Raw genomic sequence first — 13,695 nt, forward strand, 5'->3', positions numbered from 1 at the left:
TGTTTCGGATTTCGTATGTTGGGTTTTAGTAATTATAAATATGTATTTCTTTAGTGTTATATAGACAATCTTAGAGTTTATATCAAAAAGGTATAACAAAGAGTTTTCGGTATTCTCTAGGGAAAACTTAAAAAGACAAGGGTTTTGAGGAACCTTTAAAGTTATCTAAGAGGATTCGGAAATACTTGTTTACACCTTGAGTTTGTATGCTTACATTATTGAGAGTTGGAGAGGTAGGGAAACACTTGAGTAGAAAATAGAGTTTTGTTCTTGGGCGCCCTCGGGGTTGTTAAAGGGAACTCTCAGAGTGTGTTTGGTTCAAATGAGGGGGAGGGGAGGGGAGGGATTTTAATGGAGGGGAGAGAGGGGGAGGGGAGGTGAGCGGATTTTTTTAATCAAATGGGTGTTTGGTTCAAACAAGGGGAGGGGAGGGGAAGGGAGGGATTTTAATTAAAAATATGTTTGGTTCAGGAGGGGAGGGGTTTTATTAATAATTTACATTTTTATCCTTATTATCTTATATAAGTGATACAATATGATATTCAAATGTAAAAAATCTATACATATTTTTTTGTTAGTAAAATTTCTAATATTGAGTGACTAAAAAGTTACAATTTACTACATAACATTAAAAAATTGAGTTCACTTAATTCGAATAAAATGTTCAAAAACAAATTAAACTATACGTTGATAACAACTTTGAAATCGTAATGAATTATTTAACACATAAAATACATAAAATAATTTATTATTAAATATAAATAGTTTAAATCTTTTAATAAAATAAATTAATTAATTAAAATGAAAATTTTAAAATTTGATATAAAAGAAAATATGATAGGATACATAACAAAATTAGAAAAAATAAACATAAAAGAGTTATAAAAAAATCAAAAAAGTGAAATGATTATGATTTATATTAAGGACAAAAATTTCAAAATAATTTGAAGGTAGAGAATAATTATAATAAGTTGATAGAAGCAATCGAGAAAAATCACACAGAAGAGAGCAATAATACAAAAGAAAATGAATAATTTAAAAATATTAAAATTAAACTAAGGATATTATAGTAATTATAATAATTTTTTAAATATTAAAATTGAGATTCCCTCCCTTCCCCTCCCCTCCAAATCCCTCCAATTTGGAGGAACGCAAGAAGTGTGTTTTTGAGGGATTTTGCTCCCCCCCTCCCCTCCAAATCCCTCCAATTTGGAGGAACGCAAAAAGTGTATTTTTGAGGGGTTTTGCTCCCCTCCCCTTCCCTCCCCTCCCATCATAAAATTTGAACCAAACACATTTAATTAAAAATATTCCCTCCCCTCCCCTCCATCTACCCCGAACCAAACATACCCTCAAGGCGAAGAGTATTTTCTGGTAACTCATCTGTAATATCTTTTAATACTTTTCTTACTATAATGAATTGGAGAGTTGCTCTCTCCCCATAGTAGATCTTTTGATCAAACTAGATAAACAAACATTTCCCTTTTTTTGCCTTATTATGTTATATTTTCTACTTATTGATTATTATTGCTGAAGACCATTTATTTTGGTTTCTATTGTTCTTTGCATCACATATCAAAGTGTTAATTGAAATCAGGGGCGGAGCTACAGCCCGGCGAGCTCGGGCATGCGCCCGGGCTTAACTCCTCATTTTGTTGTATACTCCTCATATAATAGTCGATTTTTAGACAACACCAGAAGCAAAATTAGTAATTTTTAGACAAAATTAAGGGCAAAATTAGTAAAAACATGGTGTAAAATTTTTGGCCAAAATCTAGGACAAAATTAATAGAAACAAGGTGTAAAATTAGTAAAAACAAAGGTGTAAATTTTTGCCCAGACTCCCTAAAATTTCTGCCTCCGCCACTAATTGAAATTGAACTTTGTCATTATCACAATAATTTCTCTTAAATAGGCCAAAGCTTTTTATCAAAAGGAGATATTGTAGGCAAAATTCATTTCTTTATTTTTATTTTGAGAATAAAATGTACATAGTGTTTATGAACAAACACTTTCAATATTTGATCTATGATCTTAACCAATAAAATTGTGACAAAAAAGAAATATGGAAAATTGGTGTTTCACATGAACGACAAAACAAAAAATTACAAAACTTTGGATTTATGATCTTTTTCACTCTAACTATATTAAAATAAAAAGGAAAAATACAAAAGATTAGGAACAACAAGCCCAAACTAGTGAACAAAAAAAAAACAACCGTAAAGGATAATACTTAACAACTCCAAATTGGTAAATTAAAATAACCTTAAAGAGTAACGAAGTCACAAATCTCAGTCAAGAGCAAATAACAACCCACCACTAGCACAATCTAGAGGACCCGCGTACGAGCACAAACACTAGATCCATTTAACACGTGCACCACCAATTTATTGTAACAAACAATACAAAAATCACGATCATTTCTAGCCAAGTCGTCTGAACTTAATTCCAAAAGATTGATATGAATTTTAAGACGACAAAGGTAGAAACCTAGATAAACAAAAATCCACTCCATAAACCAAAATCAACACCTAACCAACCCTAAAACTATAGTGCGATGATGATAAGCCTTAAACCTTCAAACATGAAAATATCAACAGACCTTATATCAAACAAATATACAAAATAAGAAAATCAACCACATATCGAAAGCAACATGCAACTAGATCGACGACGTACCAAAATGACAACATATCAACACTCATCTGTTGTTAAAAAAGCAATTGGTGTAGAAAACTTATATCTTTTTTGAATTTAAAAGATTGGTTGATGATGGTGCTATCAACTACGATGGCTTGAAAGGTAGTGTTCTTGTTAAGAAGGACGTGTTGAGTTTAATCTTGGGATTGGTTCAATGTCTTTCATAGAAAAGGGATAAACATTTCTTGCTCAATTGGCGTAATAATCCCAAGGTTGTTGGGAGTAATTTTTTATGTTCTTTGGTAGGCGTTTTTGATTTGTGCTTGTTGATTGGTGTTTTGTTTTGTTTCTCTTAGTCCCCTTGGTTGTGTTAGGGTAAACACTCCTGCTGTTTTTTTTAATGTCAAATTGCCATTTGTTTATAAAAAAATCGTGAAAATGATACATAATAGTTCGAGAATAGATAATTTAAAAACATATTATATACAAATTTGTAATTTTTTTGGATAATTTTATTTGAAAAGAATACATATGTACAATATAAAAAGAGAATAATACTCCTACTCTAACAGTGTAAAATTATTTTACACATGCATTCAATCAAATTATGAACATATATTTTAGAAATAAACTTATAAACGTGACACTATGATGTGATTTCATTAGATGTATGAATAAAAATAATTTATAAAACAATAAGGGCATAACAATTAATCAAATAAAAATTTTAGTTAAAAATATATGAAATATAAATAAATCATGGCAAATGTTATCAATATAGAAATAGTGTATGAAAAGTTCTTGGATTCAATTTTATAAAAGATAAAATTAAAAGATTGTTTTAAAATAAAAAAAATTTATACTTTTAAATTTCTTAATCCTTGCACAAGTTAAAGTTACCAAATTATTCCTTAATTCGTATTGTTCCATTCGTTTTCAGAATCCTTTTCCCCAAATTCGTATAATTTTGGAGGCTTAACACCCAAACCCTAATCCCCAAATTCTCTGTCTTTCTCTTCACTTCATCCACAACAATGGGATCCTCCGCGATGGTTTTAGACCCAAAACCCGTCTCAGAACCGCCACCGTCCCTTCAATCATCAAAATCCGACTACCTTTACGGCGGAGACTCAGCTTCCGACGAAGATGACCTCTACAGCCGCCTTAAATCGCTGCAACGACAACTCGAGTTCATTGACATCCAAGAGGAGTATGTAAAAGACGAGCAGAAGAATCTGAAGCGCGAGCTTCTTCGCGCTCAGGAGGAAGTTAAGAGGATTCAATCTGTTCCACTCGTTATCGGCCAGTTCATGGAGATGGTTGATCAGAACAACGGTATTGTTGGATCAACTACTGGATCCAACTACTATGTGAGGATTCTCAGTACTATTAACCGCGAGCTTCTCAAGCCTTCTGCTTCGGTTGCTCTTCACCGACATTCTAATGCACTTGTTGATGTTTTACCGCCGGAGGCTGATTCCAGTATCTCGCTACTTAGCCAGTCTGAGAAGCCTGATGTTTCTTACAATGTTAGTTCGATTGGATTTAGATTACACTTTTTTATAGAATTACATGATCTAGGGTTTTCCTTATAGAAACTCCTTCAATTGCAAATGCAACTGCTTCCTTATTAGGTTTAGTTTTTGCATTAATTAGAGATTTTTGTATATGTATGCATATATATTTGGCTGAAGTTGCGATTTGGTTATTAGGTTTAGTTGCTGCTAAAATTAAATTTTCAACTGGTTGGGTTTACTCTGAAAATTAAACTATCATTACATTAGAGTGTGTTGGGGTACCTATAGTATGAAAGATGTGGAAAAATAGACATAGGTGGTTTGGGCATGTAGAGAGAAGACTTGTAGATTTTGTGGTAAGGAGAGAAGATCAGATGGAGAAGAGTCAAACAGCTCGAGGTAGAGGAAGACCTAGAAAAACTGTAAGAGAAGTTATTAAGAAAGATCTCGAGATTAACGATTTGCATAAAATAGAACATTATGGCGGAAGTTGATCCATGTAGCCAACCCACTTAGTGGGATAAGGCTTGGTTATTAGTGTTGTTGTCGTATTACATTCACTGAAGCGTCTTTGTTTCTTATTAAAAAAAGATTGGACACCCAAACACACGCTGAATGTTTGTATAATGTACATGTTAGAGATACCCTTAACCGGGCATGACATGAAAAGTGTTAAGTTCATTTCGGAAAATTCAAGTGTCTATGTAGCTTGTAATCCTGGATTCTGATGCCGCGGTAACAAATATAGTTCAAATTGTATGCTAATTGCTAAATTATTGATTCTAGGGGGTTGTAGGGAAATTACATTAAGATGAAAGTATAGGTCATCATTATGTATTAGTGGGAACTTAGACCTTGGGAGCAATGAGATAGTGTCAAATGAGGAAGATGTGAGAGTTTACTATGAAGTTATTATGATCTGTCTGGAAGTCCACTTTATTCTTCGTATGCATTGTTGTCATCTTAAGCTATATTTTTTTGTGGCCTGACTATTCTCCCTTTATATGGTTTTGATCTTTTTTAGGATATTGGAGGATGTGATATCCAAAAACAGGAAATTCGTGAGGCTGTGGAGTTACCTCTCACACATCACGATTTATACAAGCAAATTGGTATTGATCCTCCTCGAGGTGTTTTACTATATGGCCCCCCTGGAACTGGTAAAACAATGCTTGCCAAAGCTGTTGCTAATCATACCACTGCCGCCTTCATCAGGGTTGTGGGCTCTGAGTTTGTGCAGAAGTATCTCGGCGAGGTATGAATTTGTCATTTGCAGTTGAAGTTATGGTTACAATGTTGTACTTAGTTGTCTCTGTTTGCGTTTGAAGATTGTGTGTTTCAGATTCTTAATTTTCAATATTACTGTGCTTCTATATGTGTTTTTCTCCTAAAAGGTTTATCATTGATGAATATTTTATTAGGATTACTTGAAAGAAATTTTGTATTAAAGAAAATTAGAATATATAGTTATCTTGTAAAAGAGATAAGAAACAAATTGAAGAAAGTTGTACATACATGTAGACTCTGACCACCGAAGAAAATTTATCTTTTATAATCAAGTAAAAGTGATCTGAATTGGTGGTAAGTCAGTTTGAGGTCTTGGGAAAAGTTATCTTGTTTGTGGATGTGGGAGGGGCTTATCCGGTGTTAACTTCTAGAGGAAGGAGATGATCCACCATTAGCATCAGCCATTGTGTGGAGGCAGAACAACTGTTTTTTGTGCCTAGTACATAGCAATCTGAAAGAAAATAGAATACAAAGTTCTCTCTTATAGAAGATAAGACTGAACCAGTATTAGTCTATTAGATGATCTTTGTTCTCTGCAATATAGTGTTTGCCCCTGTTAGGAGTGTGCATCTTTCCCTTGTGGGTCATGAGTTACAGCTGTTCTTAGTGATTTTAGAGGGTTAGTCCGTTGAGTCGTCCCATTTTAATTTATGGTTCTAACAAAATGTAATTGACTTGAGCAAGCTGTTAGCTTCTCTATGAATAGCAGTGTATGGAAGGTATGAAACCTTTATAGTAAGAATATCAGAATATGGTTTCAAAATTCTCAAGTTTTCTTTGAGTTTCTGCCACATTATGATAAGAATATCCGAATATGGTCTAGAAAGGGAATTACATTTACTCTTATCTAGCCACTCTTGGCTTTTTCAATCGGAATTCATTAGTATGATTAGTCTTGTCCATGATTTTAACCACTACTCTTCCTTAAGCTTCCAGGGAGTTTCAAAACTCATTGTCTTCATAAAAGAAGAATTAAATTTTGTATCAAAAGTTTACTGCTGCATCTTTTAATATTCTCTGCTATTTATATTTCAGGGTCCACGAATGGTTCGTGATGTATTTCGTCTCGCAAAAGAAAATGCCCCTGCAATCATATTTATTGATGAGGTTGATGCAATAGCCACTGCTAGGTTTGATGCCCAAACTGGAGCTGATAGAGAAGTACAACGTATCCTCATGGAACTTTTGAATCAGGTATCCATATGATTCTCTCAGTTGCCATACCTACCAGTGCTGCATTACTATGTATTGGGATCTACAAATCAATCTTTGATTTAATTCATTATCTCTAGACCTCTGTCTTTTCAATTTGATCACTCTTCCTCTCGTATATTAAATATTTTTCTGATGTTCTGGTTTAACCTCTGTTTTTTCTTCAGATGGATGGATTTGACCAGACAGTGAATGTCAAAGTCATAATGGCAACCAATCGAGCAGACACTTTGGATCCTGCCCTCTTGCGTCCTGGAAGACTTGATCGGAAAATTGAGTTCCCCTTGCCCGATAGACGCCAAAAGAGGCTTGTATTTCAGGCAAGTTTTTCGCATTTCTTTGTTATAATCCTATTTACTGTAATTATGTGTCACTATTCCATGCTTATTGTCAATAATAGATCATTTTATATATCCTATGTGAGAAATATCATTTTATTTGCAAACTTTCACTAGATTTATTTTGAACTAATTAATAGTTGCATTTATGTTCTGCTGCTTTCTAGCTAGCCTATTACTTCATGGTTTGCTTGAAACAGGTTTGCACAGCCAAAATGAATTTGAGTGATGAGGTTGACCTGGAGGATTATGTTTCCCGTCCCGACAAAATTAGTGCTGCCGAGGTTTGTGAATATCTAATAATGTTATACACCGATTGAAAATAATGTTAGTCCTATAAAATAAGGAAATATTAGATTGCTTGGACAAACTTTATGTGTGTAAATTAAAGTTGCAACTTTATCACTTAAAACGTAGTTGTGAGAAGAAAGACAATAACCAAACTTTATAAAAAGATGTTTGTATTAAATATTTGATGATTGTTGGTGCTGCAGATATCTGCTATTTGTCAAGAGGCGGGAATGCACGCCGTTCGTAAGAATAGATATGTCATACTACCAAAGGACTTCGAGAAAGGTTATAGGACCAACGTGAAGAAGCCCGATACTGACTTTGAATTTTACAAGTGATGATGAGGGTTTTTTTAATTTGTTTGTGTATGTATGTGCACGATTTAGAATATAGCTAAAGGGTACATTTCTAGAGTAATTGTGGATCATGAATGTTCAAGAGAAATGATAATTTATTTGTTTTTGATTCTTGCATATTTCTCATAATTCAGATTAATTGACTTGCCGATTAGATTTATTGTGTCAACTTTATTGTGTAAACTTAATGTTGAGTACCTGCATGTTTGATTAGTTACTGAACTTTTAGTTTCTGGAAATCAAGTTTCCACAGTTTCAAATAAAACGTGCATGACTAATGCTCGTTTGGATTGACTTCCCTATCAAGAATACAAAAGTGGGATAAATAAACAAAGATCTATAAGGTGGTTGATTAAGTTATTCCTCCTAATCAAGTTGAAGACTTAGGGTTTACGATCACAAGTAATATCCTTACAACCCTTAGGTGATGGCAACTAATTCAGAGACATTTAAAGCCTCGTCAAGAGGTATCAACAAGCAGATAGATGTTGGTGATGAAGAACACAAATTTGGTTCTCTTAAGTTTCTTGGCAAAAATGATTTCTAGGTTCTTGGTGAATGCTCCAAATTTGATCAATTTCATCAATTGATTGATAAACTCACTCTCTTGATTATTTGTTCTACTACAAAAATACACGATGAAGTTTTTCAAGAGATTGTGTTACAACATATTTTTTATAAGTTCTGGCTCTTCTCTCTTGTGTATTCACTTTCTATGACACTTTCTAACTTTCACAAGAATAAAAGTGTCATAGATAAAGCAATACTTAATACATTGATATAAAACACATATCTAGGCTAAAAAAAGAGATATTTTCATGGTTACAACTACTAAGTCAAATGAATGCAAATTAGTTATATAGCCTAAGCAAATGAATACAAATTATATCAAATGAATACAAATTATATCAAATGAATTACACCAACAATGCATATTCATATAATTGACAAAGTATAAATACACGATAAATCAAATAATGCATATACACGTAAATTGTCAAATCATCAAAACTAAAGATATCGACGATGATTGCAATTTCAGTCTCCCCTTTTTTATTTTTGGCAAATTTGAAGATATTATTTGTGATTTAATTCGAGTGATTACTTGAATTTGAAGTAGAATGGAAAAAATTGCGAGTCCGATTGAATTCGATTTTATAAATCACAACAACATGATGATAATATACACTTTGAGACTTGAGCACTCATGTTCCCCCTGCATTAAACATTTATTGCGCGTGAATATCGATAATATCTCGACAACTTCTCCCCCTTTGACAAATATCAAAAAGAGAGAAAAAACACTGATAAATAACCATGATAGAACAAAAGCCTAGAACGCAATGCCATATACTCAGATCAATCAAGCACCAGAAACTTGCATACATGCATAATCACAACATATGCAATTTTAGAAATTATAAGAGTTGAGAGATATAAGGGATATCATAATAAACATCATATCAACATATTAAAATAATGGCCCAAAATATGCCACAAAATATATAAGATTAACAATAATATCAAATCAATATCCAAAAATAGTAGAAGATACTAACATAAGTCTAAAGATAGAAATGTTCAAAATAAAAATAAAGTGCATATGATGGTATGACATGATGCATGGATGACTAAGGTAAATTAGCGGATGAAGGAGCGGGAGCAACATCATTATCATTAAGGTTGAACATAAGCGTAGAATCTTGAAGATGATCTAAGACACCTTTCAAAGCAGATAACTTAGCTAGGATATTTTCTTTGCTTGCTATTGCTTCTTCTATGATCTTTTCTTCTCTTTCCTTGGCTTCTCTTGCCACTACATCAATGTGAGACTCTTTAATATGGGAATTCGCTAAAATCTTGTTAACCTAAGCATTAAAGTAAGTTTTAGCATCAACAAACATCAAACTATCAAGAGCACAAGAAGGTGTGGATGATGAAAAGCCAATGTGATCAGAAGTAACACAATTAGTAGCAGATACTAATTTCTTTCTCTTAACTTAAAATTCTTTAGGCAATTCAATCTTATCATCATAAACATACCTGTCAACATTGTCTAGATAGTAACAGACACCCTTCTTATCCTGAAAGTACCTCATCAACTTAGTCACAGTTGAATCAACAGGTTTTGGAGCTTCAATCAAATCTTCTTCGGCGAAAGTGATGCCATTCAGTTCCCAAAATAATTTGAATAAAAGATGAGAAGAATAAATACCTCTTGGGATAACTCCTACAATACTCAATGTTGTCCAAAATAAACTTAACACAATCACATTAATTAGGCTTCAGAAGAACCCACATTAAAAACAAATCATGATTACCAGCCCTTGCCCAATTAGAGGGCTTGTGAAACATAATTTTCACAACAATCCAGTGCATAATCCTCATTTCAAAGTTAAATTGACTAGTGAGAAAATTAACAAACTCCAAACAATCCTTATAAATAAATTTCAAATGAGCTTAACAAAGTCTTCCCTAACAAAACCAAATGAATTTGAAATGCAGATTTCATTTCCCTTAGATTATAATCCAAAATGATGCTTAAAATCACTAAGAGTGAACTTAATGACTTTGTCACGAAAGACACATTCAATACCATCATCTAATACCTTAAGATTGCAGTAGAAAGTCATAGCATGATCAGGGTTAAACTTCCTATTCAATGAAAAATACTTGCATGGATACGAACCTAAACCCATATTTTTAGGCACAACCAATGAAAAGAGAGAGAGAATATAGATTTATTTAAATTTTAATTTCGTTTTTAATTGGCATCATGGGGGTGGTTGAGATAAAAGAGGAGAGAGACAATTTTATTTTTATTTTTTAATTAATAAAAAAAATGTGATTGGTTGTGTGTAAGTACATGTGTTATGGTTGTGTCTATGTAAGTATTTTCCATATTCAATCCAATAGATTTCAAAAGCTTTTGGTGCTCAAAAGGTTTCAGAAAGTTTAATTTAACTTTAGACTCAACAGACTTGTTCACAAAGTACTAAACCTCAATAGATTTATTTAGAAATAATTTGACATACCTCTTAAGCTTTCCATTTGGAATGAGATGACTAACCTTTTTGCAAATAAAGAATAAGTATTGGCTTTGATAAAATTCTTGACAGCTTGAATTTCTGCTCTGAGAACAAGGAAACCGTGCATTAATTTTTTCTTGCTTGCTTGTACTTTGGACCTTTGATTCTTACGAATAGGAGGGAGAGATGATGACTCTTTTATCTTCCCTTTCTGCTTCTCTGAAAGCTTGGCTTGAATATGGTCAATTGGTAGCAGGAATTGCTATGAATATGTACTTATCCCCTAGGTACATGGTTCGATTCCTGCGGGAGGCAAAAACAATATTTCCTGGGCAGCCGATAAGCGGACCTAGGGGGGATTATTGATTAAGCCGGTAACATGCTCGGTTGGCCGACACGGTTGATGCGTGCAGCGGATATCAGGGTGTTACATCAAAAAGGCGTCTTTTATGTAACAGCCCGAGCCTTCGGCGCTCCCGGCACTGTCACCTCATGATCTTCTCTACCCCCCTCGCTAGTAGAGTTTTTGCCTTTCATGGGAATCGAACCCTGTACCCTGGGGTTCAAGTACATGTTCATTCCATTCCCATTACCACTTGAGCTAACTAGCTCAATTGGTAATGGGAATGGAATGAACATGTACTTGAACCCCAGGGTACAGAGTTCGATTCCCATGAAAGGCAAAAACTCTACTAGTAAGGGTGGGGTTCAACCTCTATAACCGGGTATATGATAGACAGTATGTGGGGTTGGATTGTATAAATATTTGCTATGAATTGATATGTTGTTTTCTGTGATGGTTTGATTTTTATAAGATTGATAGTTGGGACAATTTATTGTTGATGGATTGATTGTTGCTGAAATTATTGCTCTGTAAAAATTATGTTATTGGGGGGTTTGAATCGAAGTTGATAGGCATAAACGGGAAGTGAGGATCGTCACTGGCCTTTGGAGATACATTGTGAGGAGGGGTGCCGAGTGGCACCGTAATGTGCCGAGGGGCACGTTTTGTTTTTGTGTGTAGTATAGAAAGTAAATTTAACATGTACATGAAAGTATAATATGGTACTGTAGCGTCACTTTAATATAGCGTCACTTTGATTATATAGTGTATCAATTACCTATATGTTTAATCCAAGAAAACTACAACAAATACTAGCATCACGTTACAGCTGGCTAGCTTGGCACTTATGGGTTGAACAAAGGATCCCTTTTTCCAAGTTTACTAATATATATTAGTTAATAATAATAATAATAATAATAATAATAATAATAATAATAGTATTTGAGGGATTTGAGTTAGAGATAGGAGTTAATTTTAATTAATTTTCAATCCTATTAGAGTTGTTCATAAGGTTGTTAAAGTTGTCAATACGGTTGTTAGAGTTACTTTTGAATTGTTTAGAGTTAAATCTGAAAAGTTGTAAAGCTTAAAATTGAAGATATTTGACCATTTAGAGTTGTTTTATTATTATTTGAGTCAGACCATTAGCCAATTAGATTCATAAGAGTTACCCTTATAGGTAAGAGTTGTCAGTAGAGTATTTTTGGGCACTTTAGAATTGTAGGGATTATTGTAGAGTTGTTTAGAGTTCTTTGGAAACTCTGTCGAGTTATAATTATATACCGTTATAACTTTTTACAAGTTAATAATATAGAATAAATTAATAAAAATGTTTGTAGAGATGTTTTGAACTTATAAAAATGTGGATTTGCAGGAGAAGTGGAACTATGATGATTTGTCCCGGTTTATGGACATTATTAAGTTGTAGGCATTATAACTCATGTTTATTAAATTGAATTGTTTTTTTAAATGCTGTTATTGTTGAGATGTTGTTATTATAACTTGTTGTTGATACGTTGACGAAGTCGTAGGTCTATGGCCGATGTTGAATAAGTTGAATCGTCCTAAATTATGGACATGTTTAAGTTGTAAGTCGAATGACAATTGTTGAGTTAAGTTCATGCAATTGATGCATGTTAAGTTGTTGTTGTATGTGATGTTGTTGTTGCATTGTTGTGTATTTGTTGTTGAAATTGAGGTCGCATGACATACATTTCATGATTAAGTTGGCCTTGATGACACCACGTTGAAAGTTGAAGGCTTATGCCTTGGCCTTAATGGCACCACGTTGAAGGCTTATGCCTTTTTAATGCCTCAATAAACAGGCATATGTTTAAGTTGGGAGTTTTTCTCCAAATGGTACCACATGCATGTGCATAGTTATGTCGCATTTTGAGTCTTGTGAAGTTGGTGTTGTTATAAATTGTTGTTGATATAAGTTATGTCGGTTTGAGTTGTGAAGTAGTTATTATAATTATTGTGATGATCGTTGTTGCTAATGGTTGTTATAACTGTTGTTACTACTTGTTAATATAATTGTTGTTACAACCGCTGTTGATAGTTGTTATTATTAATGTTGGTTGAAAATTGTGAAGTGGTAATATTTATATGATTTGATCTAATATATTGTTTATCATACACTTGCTTATAGTTGTTGATATCTCACCCCTTCTGAATGATGTTTCCCTACCATGGGAAATGGACAGGTACTCAAGATAGCGGTGGAAGTTTGAAGTGATTTTATGAAGCCTTTAGTTGCTGTTAGTCAAGTTGGTGTCTTGCTCTGATACGTAGCACTTGGGATGGGATTATGATTGTATTTGTTGTTCTATTTTTGTTGTATTATTATTATAGCTGATGAAATCCAAGTTGAATAATAAGAAATAATTACTGTTGTTTTAAGCTGTTTTTAAGTTGAATAAAAGTTGACGAATAAAGTTGTGAATGAATTATAATTTTAAAGTTGTAGATGCCGAATGCTATGTATCAAAGATAAATGAAATACATGATGTTTGTTGTTTTATGTTGAAATGTGACATCCTATTTTATTGTTTGAAATTTTGGCACTCTGATTTTATTATAATTATCAGGTAGAAAATGGGGTGTTACATTAGTGGTATCAGAGCCAGACCTCTCCCAGTACGATGTGGTTCGAGGACGAACCATGCGGAAGCTGGTGGG

At 33.4% G+C, this 13,695-nt stretch overlaps 1 protein-coding gene across 1 annotated transcript; it reads left to right on the forward strand.

The window, feature by feature from the left end:
• Window positions 1-3,537: 3,537 nt before the first annotated feature.
• On the forward strand, window positions 3,538-7,752 carry LOC131629026 (26S proteasome regulatory subunit 6B homolog). Its single transcript, XM_058899822.1, has 6 exons — window positions 3,538-4,169; window positions 5,182-5,412; window positions 6,480-6,638; window positions 6,824-6,976; window positions 7,195-7,278; window positions 7,489-7,752. The coding sequence occupies exons 1-6, from the start codon at window positions 3,675-3,677 to the stop codon at window positions 7,621-7,623; spliced, it is 1,257 nt and encodes a 418-aa protein (XP_058755805.1). The 5' UTR covers window positions 3,538-3,674; the 3' UTR covers window positions 7,624-7,752.
• Window positions 7,753-13,695: the final 5,943 nt, after the last annotated feature.

This window comes from Vicia villosa, unplaced genomic scaffold (genome assembly GCF_029867415.1).
Source record: "Vicia villosa cultivar HV-30 ecotype Madison, WI unplaced genomic scaffold, Vvil1.0 ctg.000505F_1_1, whole genome shotgun sequence".
In the NCBI taxonomy this organism is placed as follows: domain Eukaryota; kingdom Viridiplantae; phylum Streptophyta; class Magnoliopsida; order Fabales; family Fabaceae; genus Vicia; species Vicia villosa.